Source organism: Bos indicus x Bos taurus, chromosome 2 (genome assembly GCF_003369695.1).
Source record: "Bos indicus x Bos taurus breed Angus x Brahman F1 hybrid chromosome 2, Bos_hybrid_MaternalHap_v2.0, whole genome shotgun sequence".
Classification (NCBI taxonomy): Eukaryota; Metazoa; Chordata; class Mammalia; order Artiodactyla; family Bovidae; genus Bos; species Bos indicus x Bos taurus.
In genome coordinates, this window is record NC_040077.1 from 62,187,187 (window position 1) to 62,205,924 (window position 18,738).

Genomic DNA, 18,738 nt, shown 5'->3' on the forward strand with positions numbered 1-18,738 from the left:
GTGGATTCTTTACCACTGTGCCACCTAGGAAGCCCCTTATACCTGTATACATGTATATGTATAATGTATATTATAAAATACTGTATGTATACAAAGATAAATATAATGTATATACATATATATATGAAATGCCCATGCATATTCATAAATGGGACTTCAAAGTTGCAAAGTGATGTACAGATGTTAGAGGTTGCTATCTATTATTTTTATGATATTGTCCTTTTATTTCATTTGTTTAAATACTTCCTCTTTGGTGTTCCTGAGACTGTCAAATAATTCTTGAGTATGTAGCTCCTTACCCCCAAAATGTTATTAAATATTCCAGAAAGCATTGTCAATTATCAAAAATAAATTATAGTAGCGATTTCCAATTATGTGATAGTTACATTTTGGGAATTCCCTGGTGGGCCAGTGGTCAAAACTCCAAGCTTCCAGTGCCAGGGGCGAGGGTTCAATCCCTGGTCGGGAAACTAAGATCCTGCATACTTCATGCTGTGGCCAAAAAAAATTACATGTCAACACACTCTTTTAGGAGGAGGGAGATAAATCTTTTTTTTAATTAGAGGGCTAATAAGCAGTCTTTCATGTCAGAAATGCAGTTTCCTAATGCTGTTGCTGTGGCTTCCCGAGTGGCACAGGGGTAAAGAATCCGCCTGCCAATGCAGGAGACGTAAGAGACATGGGTTTGATCCCTGGGTCGGGAAGCTCCCCTGGAGAAGAAATGGCAACACTCCAGTATTCTTGCCTGGGAAATCCCATGGGCCGAGGAGCCTGGCAGGTTACAGTCCATTGGGTTACAAAGAGTCAGACACGACTGAGTGACTGAGCGTGCATACACGCAATGCTGCTTGTTACCTGTTTATCTTGTCATCAAAAAAGAAGAGATGGCCAAAGCTCTTCCTCAGTATTGCATATGCATTTTTTGTGGGGAATAAAAAAGGAAGAAGGAACTTCCAAGACAAAAGTATAATCAAGAACACGATCTATTTTAAAAGAATCAGTTATTGTAATAGGATGAAGATGGAAGTCTGAAGCTACCTCAGACTTCCTGTGCATACTAGTTGCTCAGTCGTGACCGACTCTTTGCGATCCCATGGATTGTAGCCCATGGAATGTAGCCCATTTTTCAGGCAAGAATACTGGAGCAGGTTGCCATTTCCTCCTCCAAGGGATCTTCCTGACCCAGGGATCAAACCTGAGTCTCCTGCACTGGAGGTGGATTCTTTACTGCTGAGCCATCAGGGAAGTGACCTGAGACTTCAGTGTTAATAGCTGAGGAGATTGTTAAAAACGGAGATTACTGGACATCAACCCAGACATGGTGTTCAATAAGCCTGAAGTGGGGGCCAGAAAGCATGAAATCAAACACCACTTGGAGAAACACTAATCAAGGTAGATGAGCAAACTAGAGATATCAAGGGAACATTTCATGCAAAGATGGGCACAATGAAGGACAGAAATGGTATGGACCTAACAGAAACAGAAAATATTAAGTAGAGGTGGCAAGAATACACAGAGGAACTATACAAAAAAGATCTTCATGACCCAGATAACCATGATGGTGTGATCACTCACCTAGAGCCAGACATCTTGGAATGCAAAGTCAAGTGGGACTTAGGAAGCATCACTACGAACAAAGCTAGTGGAGGTGATGAAATTCCAGTTGAGCCATTTCAAGTCCTAAAAGATGATGCTGTGAAAGTACTGCACTCAGTATGCTAGCAAATTTGGAAAACTCAGCAGTGGCCACAGGACTGGAAAAGGTCAGCTTTCATTCTAATCCCAAAGAAAGGCAATGCCAAAGAATGCTCAAACTACCACACAATTGCACTCATCTCACATGCTAGTAAAGTAATGCTCAAAATTCTCCAAGCCAGGCTTCAACAGTACGTGAACTGTGAACTCCCAAAGTTCAAGCTGGTTTTAGAAAAGGCAGAAGAACCTGAGATCAAATTGCCAACATCTGTTGGATCATCGAAAAAGCAAGAGAGTTCCAGAAAAACATCTACTTCTGCTTTATCGACTATGCCAAAGCCTTTGACTGTGTGGATCACAACAAACTGTGGGAAATTCTTAATGAGATGGGAATACCAGATCACCTGACCTGTCTCTTGAGAACTCTGTATGCAGGTCAGGAAGCATCAGTTAGAACTGTTGCATGGACATGGAATAACAGTTGGGAAAGGAGTACGTCAAGGCTGCATATTGTCACCCTGCTTATTTAACTTATATGAAGAGTACATCATGAGAAACGCTGGTCTGGAAGAAGCACAAGCTGGAATCAGGATTGCCGGGAGAAATATCAATAACCTCAGATATGCAGATGATACTACCCTTATGGCAGAAAGTGAAGAGGAACTAAAAAGCCTCTAGATGAAAGTGAAAGAGGAGAGTGAAAAAGTTGGCTTAAAGCTCAACATTCAGAAAACTAAGATCATGGCATCCATCCCCATCACTTCATGGGAAATAGATGGGGAAACAGTGGAAACAGTGTCAGACTTTATTTTGGGGGTCTCCAAAATCACTGCAGATGGTGACTGCAGCCAAGACGCTTACTCCTTGGAAGGAAAGTTATGACCAACCTAGATAGCATATTAAAAAGCAGAGACATTACTTTGCCAACAAAGGTGAAAAGAAGAGAGTGAAAAAGTTGGCTTAAAACTCAACATTCAGAAAACTAAGATCATGGCATCTGGTCCCATCACTTCATGGCAAATAGATGGGGAAGCAATGGAAACAGTGACAAACTTTATTTTGGGGGGGCTCCAAAATCACTGAGGATGGTGACTACAGCTATGAAATTAAAAAAGGAAAAGTTGCAAGAAAAGTTATGACCAACTTAGACAATGTATTAAACATATTAAAAAGCAGAGACATTACTTGGGCAACAAAGGCCCATCTAGTCAAAGCTATAGTTTTTCCAGCAGTCATATGGATGTGAGAGTTGGACTATAAAGAAACCTGAGTGCCAAAGAATTGATGCTTTTGAACTGTAGTCTTGGAGAAGACTCTTGAGAGTTCCTTGGACTGCAAGGAGATCCGACCAGTCCATCTTAAAGGAAATCAGTCCTGAATATTCATTGGAAGGACTGATGCTGAAGCTGAAACTCCAGTACTTTCACCACCTGATGCAGAGAACTGACTTATTTGAAAAGACCCTGATGCTGGGAAAGAATGAAAGCAGGAGGAAAAGGGGACCACAGAGGATGGCATCACTGACATAATGGACATGAATTTGAGTAAACTCCAGGAGTTGGTGATGGATAGGGAGGCCTGGAATGCTGCAATCCATGGGGTTGCAAAGAGTCGAACATGACTGAGCGACTGAATTGAACTGAACTGAGCAAACTAAGGTCCCAGAGAGCTAAGTGACTTGCCTAAGGCCATGTATTAAGGTTAGTGGCAGTCCCTTGATTCTTGGACCTATGCTAATTCTTTTGAACCATGAGCATGGAGGGAGAAAAAGCCCTAAGAATATTATTATAGATCATAAAACATTAACCTGGGACTTCTCTAGTGGTCCGGTGGTTAAGGCTCTGTGCTTCCACTGCAGAGGGTGTGGTTCAGGCCCTGGTCGGGGAACAAAGATCCTACATGCCACATATCCAATAAAAACAGAATGTGACTAGTGAAGCAAGTCTAGCCATTGTTTCCCTCACCATAATCTGTAAACAGAGTTCCCATCATTTACCTTCTGGACCTCTTTGAGCTGATGTCTAATTCTAGGATTCATGGCAGCATAGACAGGAGATTTGCACTGATGCAAGGAACTCTAAGATCAGCCATGGGGCTTAACAATCACAGGACAAGAGGAATGAAAAATCATACAGAGAGGCTCTATGATAAGATCACTCCACTCAACCAAGCGTCTGCGAAATAAGTATGTCAGTTTAATTTCAAGGTGAAATGCTAGGCCATTCTACTAGCATTATTCTATTTTGAATAATAAAAGAGCTCGGTATTAGAGTTAGGAAAAAGAAATATTGAGAATAAGCAGTTAGCTAAAGCACTGAGAAGAAAAAAATCAATGAAGCCAGCTATTTGGGATGATAAGACAACAGTTTATCAAGATGTTTTTATCTTTACTTGCTTTATGCGTTATTAAAGAATTATGAAACTTCTTGTCCAAGGTTGAAAATTTTCAGCAAATTATTAGAATGTTTTTAGACTAGAAGTGGCCTAAAATATGCAACATATTCCTTTCAGTTAAAAATCTTGAAAATTTTCTCTCTGTCTCTCATGCATTTTGAATTCATTATTGCTATCCCCAAACTATATAAAATTATTTTTATTTATTTGATGTCAATGTTTTTCCTCTCATATTGGTTTTCTTTTTCAATAATTTAACTCAGTAATCTTTGATGTTGATTCTATTCTTCCTAGAGACCCTAAACTCTGTGATTTTAGTGGAAAATCAGCAATACATTATGTGTCACAAATAGAGAGTTTCAGAAAGCAGCAGTTATTGGACATTTTAATGAATTCTATGCCAAAACCAGGTAATATTTTTATTTCACTTTTGAAATTCTCTAGCTATAAAAGCCCTTTTATAGTTTTTTACATGTATTTGATGGATCCTCTTAAAGAAGTCAAGCTAAATGTATATATGTGTGTAACTGAATCACTCTGTTGTACAGTAGATGTTAACACAACATTGTAAATAGATACTTTAAATAAAGAAAGAAAAAAAGAAATCAAGTGAATAGCTATCTATAATCCAGGGACTTTGTACAAGACCCAAAGTCAGGTACTCTGAGATAGGCAAAGAAGACTAAGATGTGGTCCAAATTTTTGAAAGTGTTCAGTACAGTCAGGGACACACTACATCAGTCAGAGGAGAAAGAGATTGTTATAAACTTAAAAGGGGAAGAAGGACTTGCTGTGGTTCTCTAATGCTGGATAAAATATGAAGGAAGCAAAAAGATGTGATATAGGCATGGAGAAAGCGTCTAAGCAAGACAAAAAACAGCCACAGAAAGAAATGTAATGGAAAAAGTGCCACTGAGCCACGTGTGACTTTGTGAAAACTGCTTGACTTTATTGTCTGATTGGATTTTTGTTGGGAGCTCTGGACAGGGAACAAGGCTATCCCCAGGAAGGTTTCATGGAAGAGGTAAGACTCAATCTGGTTCTAAAAAAAACCATGAGAGCTGATTTTGTGGACAGAGGCATCATGCTGTAAGTGAGCATGGCTCATCCCAGGGGCGAACCGGAGACTAGAACCAACAGTTCATGTCAGGGGAAAGGAATGCAGAAGATAGACACACAAAGAGACTGAGTCCATCAAAGAGTCGTTAAATGTCAGACTGAAGGACATTTTTTTTTTTTTTTTTTGCAATGAAATAGAGTCACTGAAGAATTTTAAGACAGGGAACGATGAAAGCCATGTTTTAGGAGAGGAAGAGACTCATGACAAGCAAGCTCTATTAAGAAACTATAGAAGTACCTGTGCGTGGTTTCAAGGATCAGGAAAAGAAACTTTGGACATGGCGTGTAGTGGGCCTGAGAGGTTCTAGGTATGTGAGTTTAAGAGAATGTGAAAGAATTCACAGAATATAGTGATGCAAAGTTGATAGAGGAGACATATAGACAAGGGTTGAGAGGCTTGAGTTAAACATGATTCCAAAGTTTCAGCCCTAGGAAGTGGGGAGGTAGAAATACAATTAACAAAATAGGAGAACACTATGGTTTGGTGTGGATGTTGAAGGTAATGGGTTCTAAAACACTCATTTGATGAGAACTTGTGATCTTCAAAGTAGAAATTTTCTGTAGGCCAGGGCTTGTGGGGAAAGGATTGGCTAAGATGGACTGATGGGTTTCTTTGCAAGTTCTCTACAAGGAGACTGTGAAGATCTGAGAGTAGGTGAGATCACTAAAGGATCGATGATGGTGAGAAAATTGTAGGGGCTGGGCAGAGAAGGTACACATGGACGAGGCATAAGAAAGGAAGGAGGAAAATTAGGAGAGAACTGCAAGAAAGAAGGGGTGGGAAGCAGCATCATATTGGAAAAGAGTTTACAAAGCAGATGTGATAAGAAAGTGAGGGTTTCAATGGTAGGATGGAGGCAGTAGAAAGGTTGTAAAGAGTGAAGAAAGAAAATATGGTGAACAAATGCAGGCTATGAGTAGAGATCACTCTTTCAATTTTGTATCACTCATATGATCAATGAAATAGGAAGAGATGCAAGAGGAAGAAGTTTTCACGGTAGAGCGCATGCTTATCTGAAAAAGTCAAGATAACAGGAGAAGGGTATGTAAGAGAACAGTGTCCCCCAGGAACTAACTGGGAATTCATTGTTTGGTGTTCAGAACTCTGTCAATTTAATGTGGCTTCAAGTGCTAGACAGGAAAGGTGCTCCAAGCAGCTGAGCACTTTTGTCTTCGGCAACTATAGTACAGATATAATTCCCAGCCCCTTATTAGGGGTTACACTTAGCAACATTACCCCCTTTTTAAAAAACAAACAAACAAAAATGCATTCATTCTGTGGATTCCTTTTGTCCTCACATTTTTTCCGGTAAAAATTATGGCCCAAAGCTTCCTCAGGATCCCAGATCACTATTTCAAGAAAATTTTAAACAAAATGGAACTCATTTTTAGAACCTAATGCTAGATGTTGCTGTGAAATTGCTGGAGATGCAGCTTATCAAAACACATTTTTATGTTTCTTTTGGCAGAAAGACATGCTGAATCATTGCTTGACATTTGTCATGATACAAACTCTTCTCCAACTGATATGATGACAGTTACTAAAAACCAAAATATAATCTTGCAGAGCATTGGCAGCAGTGAGGTAAGATGCTCTAATCTTCACATAGAAAAACTAACAGAAAAAGGGATAACCTACTGCATCTACATTTACTTCATTTATATCTACTTCATTTAAGTTGCTTGAATATTTATAACAAACATATATTACAATTATATATTTAAATGTGATTATAAGGAAACTTAAACCATAATTAATCATAGTGCTTCATGAGTTTAATCTCAAGGCAGTAATTAGCTAGTCAGTTCTGAGTCTCATACATTATGCGTGTATGTGTACACCATAGAATATTGTTGCAGCTGAATCCATGCTAAATAATAAAATGTAGCTTGTCTTTATGCATGTTAATGTGAAAGAAGAGAAAATCTTTATTCTGTTCATGTCAAATCCATCCTAGGATACCACAAAGGAGGTGCCTCCTCTTGGTCCTGGTCATTACCCCCTGCCCATGATGAATAACTTCAAAAAGTATAGTAATAGTACTAGTAACAAACATTATGACCCACAGAAAATGATGGAATGATTTCCTAAATGTATAATAAACTGTTAACAGTGGTTGCCTAAAAGGACTGAAATGGAGAACAACTTTGTACTGTATATTCATTTGTACTTTTTGAATTTTTATAAAATTTAACATAGTCCAAACAGTTAAAAATATTACAACTCTATAGGAATTCCCTGACAGTCTAGTGGTTAGGACTCAATGCTTTCACTGCAGGGGTGGGAGTGGGAGCAAAGTTGGGAGCCCTGGGTTCAATCCCTGGTTGGGAAACTAAGATCCCACATGCTGCACAATGGTGACAATTTTTTAAAAATTACTACTCTATATTTTATTGGTAAAAAGAATATGACCACAAATGTGTTTATTTTTACAAGTTAATGAGGTATGGACTATAATAGACAGAAACTATATGAAGAGTTTTAGAGATAGTGTAGTAAGATCTTTTTGTACCTTTCTTTTTCCAAAAATTATTCTAAAACAATAAAGAAAACAAAAACCAAAAATTTAAGTAAAAAAGTAGTCTGAAATAACTATAGATTCATAAGAACTTGTAAAAAGAGTACAGAGAGCTCCTGTATAACCTTCACCAGCTTTCCTCAATGGGAATTATTATAACTGTAGCTGATTGTCTAACCTAGAAAATTGACATTAACCCAACACCACAATGAACTAGACTACAGACCTTCCTTGGATTTCACTGGTTTTTATGTGCATTCCTTTTTCTTTCTTCTGTTTGTGTGTGTCTGTGTGCGTAGTTCTGTGACATTTTATCCCCTGAATCTTTGGCGGAGATACAAAACTGTTCTGTTACCACAAAGGAACCCCCTTACTACACTCTTAATTGCCATGGTCTCTCTGCAACCACTGATCTGTTCTCCATCTCTATTATCACTTCAAGAATGTCATATAAATGGCATTATCATATGTGTAAACTTTTGAGATTGGCTTTTTCTACTGAGCATAACACTCCTGAGATAGATCCAAGTTGTTCTATGTATCAATAGTTTCTTTATGTTGCTAAGTAGTATTCTATTACAATTTTATTTTGTCCCACATTTAGCTGTGGGACAGCCAAATTTATTTAGCTGTCCATTTGTTGAAAGACATTTGGGTTGTTTCCAGTTTGGGGCTATTACATATAAAGCTACCATGAACATCTATGTACAAATTTTTGTGTGAATTTATGTTTTTATTTCTCTAGGATACATGCCCAGGAATCCAATTAGTGGGTCATTTGGTAAATGTATGTTTAATTTTTTTAAAGTTGCCTAACAATTTTCCAGAGTGGCTCTAACCATTTTATATTCCCACCAGCAGTAAATGAGAGATCCAATGTCTCTATACACTTGGCGGCATTTGGTACTATCAGTATTTTTTATTTTAACCATTTAAAAAATTTTTAACCAAAATAGGTATATGATGGTAGCTCATTGTGGTTATAATTTGCATTTCCCTAATGAACAATGTTAAAATACATTTTAAAAAAATGTATTTGCCAATAGCCATAATTATTCAAATATTTTGTCCATTTTCTGATTGAATTATTTGTCTTATTGTTGGGTTTAGAGAATTCTTTATATATTCTGGATGTGTAACTCACAAATATTTTCTGCTAGTCAATGAGAAAAATTTGGTTTACTTTTTTCACCTTTTTAACAGCTCTTTTACCAAACAAAAGTTTTTATTTTTAATGAAAATCAATTTATCCACTTTTTCCCTTATGGGTCTTGATTTTTATATTATGTCTAAGAAGACTTTTACTTGACTTAGGAGTATGTTCAGTTTATAAAAATTCATGAATCTATACAGTTTTGATATGTGCACATTCCTGAATATATGCTATTCTTAAAAGTAAATATACACAATGGGATATTACTCAACCATAAAAAGGAACACATTTGAATCAGTTTTAATGAGGTGGATGAAACTAGAACCTATTGTACAGAGTGAAGTAAGTCAGAAAGAGAAAGATAAACATCATGTGCTAATGCGTATATACAGAATCTAGAAAGATGGTACCAAAGAATTTATTTGCAGGGCAGCAATGGAGAAACAGACATAGAGAACAGACTTATGGACATGGGGAGAGGGGAGAAGAGGGTGAGATGTATGGAGAGAGTAACGTGGGAAACTTAAATTACTGTATGTAAAGTAGATAGATAGCCAATGAGAATTTGCTGTATGTCTCAGGAAACTCAAACAGGGGCTCTGTATCAACCTAGAGGGGTGGGATGGGGAAGGAAATGGGAGGAAAGTTCAAGAGGGAGGGGATATATGTATACCTATGGCTGATTCATGTTGAGGCTTGACAGAAAACAACACAATTCTGTAAAGCAATTATCCTTCAATTGAAAAATAAAATTTTAAAAAAGTAAATTAAAGGGAAGGAGTGAATGCCTTCAGATATCTGAGCAAAGAATATGGTTTTCAATCTAGGATTTTATATTCAGAAAACTCTAAATCAAATATTCAGTTCAGTTCAGTCGCTCAGTCGTGTTCAACTCTTTGCAACCCCATGAATTGCAGCACGCCAGGCCTCCCTGTCCATCACCATCTCCCAGAGTTCACTCAAACTCAGGTCCATCGAGTCAGTAATGCCATTTAGCCATCTCATCCTCTGACATCCTCTTTTCCTCCTGCTCCCAATCCCTCCAAGCATCAGAGTCTTTTCCAACGAGTCAACTCTTCGCGTGAGGTGGCCAAAGTATTGGAGTTTCAGCTTTAGCATCAGTCCTTCCAAAGAACACCCAGGGCTGATCTCCTTTAGAATGGACTGGTTGGATCTCCTTGCAGTCCAAGGGACTCTCAAGAGTCTTCTCCAACACCACAGTTCAAAAGCACCAATTCTTCGGCGCTCAGCTTTCTTCACAGTCCAACTCTCGCAACCATGCATGACCACTGGAAAAACCATAGCCTTGACTAAACGGACCTTTGTTGGCAAAGTAATGTCTCTGCTTTTGAATATGCTATCTAGGTTGGTCATAACTTTCCTTCCAAGGAGTAAGCGTCTTTTAAGTTCATGGCTGCAGTCTCCATCTGCAGTGATTTTGGAGCCCCAAAAGATAAAGTCTGACACTGTTTCCACTGTTTCCCCAAATATTAGAGTTGAATAAAGACATTTTTCAGACATGCAAATGAGTAAACGTTCTACATTTCACATGCCTTTTAAGGAAGCTACTATGTACTCTATTAAATTAAGGGGATAAGATAAAAATAGAAGGGAAAATTGGATCCATGATTCAGAGGATCTGGAACCCAACACAAGAGAGGAGGATATCCTTGGTATAAAACAGACAGCAAGTCCCAGGGCTTCAGCCCATGTATGAAGTCTGGAGAACAAAGAGCTCCAATCGCTGGGGTGAGGAAGAACAGGATAATGGGGATTTCCAAGAAGAAGGTGGAACTGGTATATTTTCTGATATATTTAACCATGTGGAAAGACCACTGGAGGTTGGGAAGATTTAAGATTTTAAAAAATATAAGAAAATGAATTAAATATTAAATAAAATTGTGAATGAAATAAAAACAGGGATTTGGGGTTTATGTACGATAAAAGTTATGCAAGAAAGAAAGTATAATCATACTACATTTCTATTGCATGACTATAGTGCAATACATACAGTATAGTACAATACTCAAATAATCATAATTTAAACTTTGCCTATTGATTTTATAAGAAAAAGAGGGTGAATTTATTGGAAGGATGGGGACAGGATATAAGAATATTCAATTGTCAACTGCAATAATAAGGCAGAAAGTAATGTATCACTTTATCTTTTGGGGGCAGGAGGTGGGGGTTGTTTACCTTTTTTGCTGTTATCACTGGTAAAAAGATCACAACCTACTTCCCTAAGAGGCTTGCTTTTTTTCGAAGTCACCAGTGAGTCAATACGTCAACGAGGAGAGAGGTGACTCTCCTTTCCCCGTTTCCTGCCCAGCCTAACATTTCATCTCCTTCCTCTGGCCAAGTTATTAATAGCAGATGAATAGAGCAGACGGGGCTTCCCAGGTGGCACTAGTGGTAAATAATCAGTCTGCCAATGCAGGAGACATAAGAGACGTGGGTTTGATTCCTGGGTCAGGAAGATCCTCTGGAGGAGGGCATGGCAACACTCTCCAGTATTCTTGCCTGGAGAATTCCATGGATGGAGGAGCCTGGCGAGCTACAGTCCATGGGGTCACAAAGAGTTAGAAACAACTGAAGGACTTAGCATGCATAGATGGCCATTATCACACCATTTAAGAGTACTTACCTACTTCCGGCCCATTCACTATCTGCAAAGTCCACCTGTCCCACTCTCTCCCCTGTTCTCAGGACACACAGCTCCCATCAGGCTCCACAGGGAAGGCCCAGCGGCACACAAGACTCTCACCCAGGAATTGCCACCAAGAGAAGTGACTACCGTTAACTGCTTTGCAAAGTAGCCTCTGTTCTTCTCAACTTGCAAGGAGGAGAAACAGTAACCACCCCAGTGATAGAACCTAGCTGATCTAAAAATCAAAGCTTTGGGACTTCCCTGAAGCTCCAGTGGTTAAGAATCTGCCTTGCAATGCAGACAACACAGGAGACGAGGGTTTGATTTCTGGGTCAGACACGGGTTTGATCCCCTGGAAGAGGGCAGGTCAACCCACTCCACTATTCTTGCCTGGAGAATACCACGGACAGAGGAGCCTGGTGGGCTTCAGTCCACAGGGTCACAAGGAGTCGGACATGACTGAAGTGACTTAGCTCAGCACAGCACAGCACATAGAGCAAATCATAAGATTAGGATGAAAATTAGTCTTGGCCTTAAACCCTCACAGCTCCAAGTCCAATGTCCCTTACTTTTTCCTCTTTCTAATCCCACCCAAACCTTGGCTCATAGACTAACCCCACCCAGACCACGGTACCCATTCTCTGACTTCATCCTCCTGAGTCTGTCCCCAGATTGACTGCTCCAGTGATTTGCCAGATGAATGAGCTAAGGAATAGGTAAGATATCACTTTAATAACTCAAGAGACAGCAGGAGGGGACTTCCCTGGTGGTCCAGTCGTTAAGAATCTGCCTTCCAGTGCAGTGGGCCCGGGTGTGATCCCTGGTCAGGGAGGTGGATTCCATATGCTTACTGCAGCCAAATAAATAAAAATAAAATAAATTTTAAAAAGAAAGAAATTGATAAGAGAAAACACACTTACTTTTCATTTTTTTGTGGTATAGTTAGGAAACTTGCTTTTTTTTTTTTTAAAGACTAAAAGTCCCTTCATATTTAGTTAATTTTTTATGCAGTTCTAAGATATTTTTTGAACTTTCACTCTATATTTTTCTTATTATGGTTGCAATAACTTTGAACTCATTTTTGAGGGAGAGATAGACTCTCACTATTGAATTTGCTTCTTTCTAGTGCTTTCTCTAGGGTTTAAATAAAAAAAAAAAAAAAACCAAGGTCTTTCTTTACTTCTTTTCTTTGAATGAAAGCTTGCTTTCTTTTTGGGTTATCTGCAATAGGTTTTTATAGTTTACAAATATACGCAGCTGCTTTGCTTGTAGGATTGCTCCTGAGAGGCTCTTCACGGCCTCTGCCAATCTTCTTTTCATCTAAGAAGAATCTTCTTTCCAAATTTAATTACGTATGATTTCTATGCCTCTTTTCTGTGTGGTTGGCATTCTGTTGTTTGCAGATTAGAATGCTATGCTGTCTAGTCTGTTGTCACCTCTTGCATTACTGTGAATGGTTGATGGGCTCCATTTATTTGGGATGTGCTATTCTAACGTTTTCTCTCCTTCACTCACACGACCGCATTATTTCAACCTTTCCTCCGTCACCCAGTGAAAGTGAAAGTCGCTCAGTCGCATCCGACTCTTTGCGGCCCCACAGACTATACAGTCCATGGAATTCTCCAGGCAGGATACAGGAGTGGGTAGCCTTTCCCTTCTCCAGGGGATCTTCCCAACCCAGGGATCAAACTCTGGGTTTGATCCACATTGCAGGTGGATTCTTCAGCTGAGCCACAAGGGAAGTCTATTAAAGTCATTCATATTTAAGATTCTAAAAGAAACAGAAAATTCTGAGCTGTTGCTGTTTTTGTATTCATTTTCATGTTAATCTTCAAAGTAGGTATTATTCCCCACATCCTTTTTGTTTGTGATGCTTATGGTTTTTCAGTTTTTATTTTTTATTTTTTTAAGGAAGAAGTTTTTTGTCAGGAGTTTGTAGGGATCACACATCTTTTATCTTCTCCTGTGCAAAAATTATAAATTATGTTTGGGTATTCTTTCTCTTAATTTTCTCACTATTATTAATTTCCTTCTGGTTCTTGTTGAGACTCTCTTGTTTCAAATTTTTCATAGTAGAAAGAAAGCAGAGTGATTATGAATTCTGTAACCAGACTTCAGAGTCTGGGTGTGAATCTGGCTTGCTAGGTGACCTTGGTTAAGTTACTTAACTCCTCTGAACCTCATGTATAAATGGAGTAATAGTTTCTACCTTTAGAGTTTTTGTGAGGATTAAGTTAGCTAATATGTGAAAGGTCCAGCAGTGTCTGGCACTGTATGGATAAATGCTGGTCATTGTTATGGGTTTTGCAGGTAGTTTGCCCATGCTCCGCATCTTCCAACTTTTCCTCAAGGACCAAATAATAAATGAACTGAGCAGTTGAGACCAACCGCAGATCATTAATCAACATAGAAACTTGAAACGAGAACCAGTTATATATTTAACACTAAAAATTAGTGTTAATTAGTTTTATTCAGCCTAAAAATTTCATTGAAACACTCTAATTATATGAAATGGAAGAGATATATTCTGAAGTCTCACAGAGTGTTCTAGACATTATATGAAAAGAAATTATATATATATATATATATATATATATATACACACACTAAGAAGGAAACTTCAGTGGTCACTAAACATCTGAAACTATCTCCAACACTTCTACTAACAAAAGCATGCACATTCAAACAATCAGATCATATATCACATTACTAAAAATGAAAATTGTTCATTGATAAGGGAGAAGGTAGTGAAACAGACTTATGCACTGCTAGTGGACAGTAAGTAGTAAGTGTAAATTTACTTTTAAAGCAACGTATGTAAAAAAAATTCTAATATTCTTCAGATCAATAATTCCTTATAATTCCATGTCTAAGAATCCACTCTAAAGAGATAATACAAAATTGGGGTATTACTTGTAAAGATGTTCACAGCACTATGTGTGATAATGAAGAATTAAAAACTGCCTACTATGCATGATGGGGTTTATATCATAACACTTGTGGGACTTACTAAACATCTTTATGACCCTCTGATAAAATTCCACTAAAATGATATTTACTTAGTAAATTGCTATGTAATTTATACATCATAAGTAAAAAAGCCAGATATGAAATGACATGATGCAGCTCTATTATTAAACACTTGGGAAGTGAACAGAGTTTGCTATTTATTTGTAGGATTATAGGTGATTTTGTCTCCTGCTCTTTAAAGAACTGCTGTTTTGGTATTTCCATGCATTTTATAAAATAGTAATACCCTACCGCTCACGCTTTGTAATTGGATGGGAGGGAGAAGAAATTTGCCAGAGAGTGGTAGAATTTTTGAAATGCAAAGAATAAGCAGTAAAATTGACAACAGTCTAGGATCAGGGCGAACCTGTCCAGCTGTCCCATCTGCCATTGACAACCAGGATGGTCTGAGGTAGGACCCCTAACCTGTGCTGGGAGGTAGAGAATGCTTTACAAAGCGTGTACTGCTATATAAAGTAAAATATGATAACTAAGCTATTATAAGTGAACACCTTCCACCAAGGGGAAGGGACACTTAGGGAGTTTGGGATGCTCAGGTACACACTACTATATTTAAAATGAATAACCAACAAGGACCTATTGTATAGCACACGGAACTCCACTCAATGTCATGTGCCAGCCTGGATGGGAGGGTGGTTTGAAGGAGAATGGATACATGTCTATGTGTGGCTGAATCCCTTCCCTGTTTACCTGAAACTACCGTAACGTCGTTAATCGGTTTCACCCCTGTACAAAATTAAAAGTTTTTAAAAAATTGAACACCTAAAATATTTTAATGGTAGTGATAAGTCAAATGAACAAGGTGAAAAGATTCCCACACTCTCTTGGGAATTAGTGAATGAAATATCAGAGGCTTTATGATAAAGTCTGCTTGCTTGTCCGACAAACATCTGCATTTAGGGCAAAGACTTTTTATCCAATAGTCTGCTTAACTAGACCGTTCATCTGGATCACAGAAACCAGAATGCCAATTATAACATCCAGGTAGGATGGGATATTTTAACTACTACTTACATCTATCACTGTTCTAGCCACTAAAAGGGGCAAAATCACCAGCAACAACTTCTAAAGGAGGAACCTAGCAACAACAATGCATTCTCATAGAAAACATTTCTTCTTTAGAGAGTCAGGAATACTTTTTGTAAGTCAAGCTGGTTGTTTTTTTTAAGTTAAGCTGCTTTTCAACAATGTTTTTCAGCAGTTTGATCATTTTCTAGATCGTAAAAGGGAAGTTTGAGAAGTCGCATAACACGATTAGATCAGAAGGCTGTCATAGTGAAAACTTTAATCAGCTTTGCTGCCTCCTTTCAGTCTAAGGTTATATCTGCAGCTTCCATGTAGGGCAAGGATTTCCACCCTCACCATCTGTAAATGATGCCCCAGGGAGGCATTATGGAAAAGACCATGTTCCTTTGGGGTTGTTCACTGGCTGTGGCCAAAGGATTCTTTCCAGTTACCCACTCGGATGGAATTGGTGGCAGCTTAACAGCCTGAATACAGACATGATAAAGTATAAAATATTGAATTTCTCTGTGTTTATGCAATTTCAGCTTTGATCTTCATCTTTGATTATGCAATTAATCACGTTCACGTCTGTCTAAGCCTGGTGCTCTGGAGACAAACACTTTCCCATTATTTTAGTCCTGAATACTTTATCCTATTTAAAAGGAATCAGCCGTGTGAAACTTTAGCCTAGAAAAAAAAAAAATCAACATTCACCCTGCCAACCAAGTATTACACTGAAAAACTGAGTTTCTATTTTATGATATTTCAGGAGTCTGACCAAGATGATGACTGCTCTCATTCCATATTGATTAGTGAAGAAGGAGATCCAAGTGGTGATGGACAAGACTGGCAACCTAGGACAGAAGGTATCCATCTTCTGTCCTTGATGTGTTTACAAAGACAATATTGATTATTTGGATTTTCCCCCTGATTTCAGTCATGCTCAGTGCAGAGCTTTGAAATCTCAGACAAGCATAGAGGAAAAGAAATCCTAGCCTTTGGTCCATATTTGAATCAGTGAGTCTTGGCAACCTATTCAGTCTCTCCTTTGTTCTACCCTACTCTAGCTCAACCTGCTGTTCTCATCTCCTTCCTTTTTTGTCTGGTAGCACATTTGCCCTCACTTCTTTTCTCTCAAAATCTTCCAGCAGCTACGGGGATCTGTTCTCTTCCGTTCATGTGTGCGTGCTAAGTCACTTTAGTTGTGTCCGACTCTTTGTGACGCTATGGACTGTAGCCCACCATGTCTATCCTATGGATTCTCCAGGCAAGAATACTGGAGTGAGTATGCCATGCCCTCCTCCAGGGGAATCTTCCCAACTCAGGGACTGAACCCACTTCTCTTATGTCTCCTGCCTTGGCAGGTGGGTTCTTTCCCACTAGAGCTACCTGGGAAGCCTTATTCTCTTCCAGGACCAAACATTTCTCCATTAGCTGTCATCCCAGACCTCTTCCCTTGAGGCAGGAGTTGGGGGACTGAACAAAGAACTAAAGGCCCAAGTTGCACTCTTGTATTCTAGGAGGCCATAAGTCTGGAATTTTCCAAAACAACACCCATTCCAAATGTGTCATCCTGTCCTATCCCTAAACGCCCTTGCATTGAACAGATCACAAGGTATTTAGATTCTCACTGCAGAACATAGTCATCACAGCGATCACATTTGTCTGTCATCTACTCCCCTATAAACTTCTTACATGAAACGTTTATTTGAACTGCTCCAATCTCTCTTCTGGTAATTTTCCTCCTTGCCTTTCTAACACTCCAGGGAAGCTGCCCTCTTGGATGTCTTTTTTCTCATCCCGGTTAACCACCCTGAAGGCTGTGCTAGCTTAGCCACTGTCTCCTTTGACCCCTTATGCAATGCTGCCCTCTTCTGGGAAGCCTCCCATCTTTCCCAAACTCACTCTGTACCTCCTTTCTCCTGGCTGAGGGCAGGGAAGAAACTATAAACATCATGAACCCTGAAAGACCTAATTAAAATAAACAAGTCCTGATCCCCTCCAGGTAGTCCTTGTGATCTGCCTTTGCGTTTCAAAGACTTCAAATCTGAGTTCTCAGAAGCCCAGTTGTGTCCCCATCACCTTCTAAGAGTTTAAATACTGTGTTTATTCAGCTCAATTTAGAGATGACTTACCATTTGAGGTGCTTATAGGAATTGAACCCGGTTCTCCTGAATTGTAGGCAAATTCTTTACCATCTGAGCCTCCAGGAAAGTCCCTTCATATTAATAATACTTTTAAAATCAATTTGTATGTAATATTTTAGATTTTCATGTAGGAACCATAACACTTAGGCAGCATCTCAACTAACTTCCTGCAGTTTTAGGCTTTCATAACTTGAGTTATACATTCTAAAGAAGAAATTATGTTTCTAAGTTTTCTTCTCATAGTTGATAAGAGTCTTCAGTAAGCTAGTAACTCTTTCAAGTCACAAAATCTGAAATAAAAATGTTTGGGGAATTATTGTGCATTGTATTCATCTTAAATAACAATAAATCTCTTTAAATTCCATTTACATGCTTCTAACATACCCCAGGTTGTTAATGTTTAAGTGTTTGCACACTTTATAAAGACTTTATGCACATCCATGTGACTATTTGATGGTAGATATGCATATTTAATCATTTAATTTATATCTGTTTGTTCATTGTATTATTCTTTTAAAAAAGAAACTTCACTAACTAAAATATATATAAACTCTAATGTTTAGATCACTGCCCTGGTCTTTAACAGCTAAATATTCCTGCAACACACATTTGCTTTCTTATGAACTTTTACAGATGGTAATTTATAAAATACAATTTGCCTCTCACCCGAATCCCTCATCCTTTTCCTTATTATAAAAATCTTCTTGCATTCCTTAATCAGCTATTTTCCCAGAACATATCAGATGCAAACCTTGTAGACTGGAAACTGAGCATGTAAAATTATTATTTTCGTGAGTGAATGAGAACCTATTTTCTAAAATTCCTAGGCTTACAGTGTATATCTATCAGGATTCTTATGTGCAAATAACAAAATCTGCTCTACTTGAGTGAAAAGAAAGGAAGTTTTAAAAGTTACTAGAAAAGTTCATAGACCATTGAAAAACGAAGGAGAAGAACAGATCCCAGGTTGGATTGTCATAAAGAATTCTTGTAGCTACATCTCAAAACTGGTCACTGACCCCCAGATCA

General features: G+C 38.4%; 1 protein-coding gene across 2 annotated transcripts in view; it reads left to right on the forward strand.

Annotated features, from left to right (window-relative positions):
• Nucleotides 1–18,738, forward strand: part of MAP3K19 (mitogen-activated protein kinase kinase kinase 19) — a 58,551-nt gene that overhangs the window by 12,420 nt on the left and 27,393 nt on the right. For both annotated transcript variants that reach the window (XM_027561969.1, XM_027561972.1), the window contains exons 5-7: nt 4,384–4,499; nt 6,678–6,793; nt 16,332–16,428. In XM_027561969.1, coding sequence (XP_027417770.1) covers nt 4,384–4,499; nt 6,678–6,793; nt 16,332–16,428 — 329 coding nt within the window. The remainder of the gene's footprint in view (nt 1–4,383; nt 4,500–6,677; nt 6,794–16,331; nt 16,429–18,738) is intronic.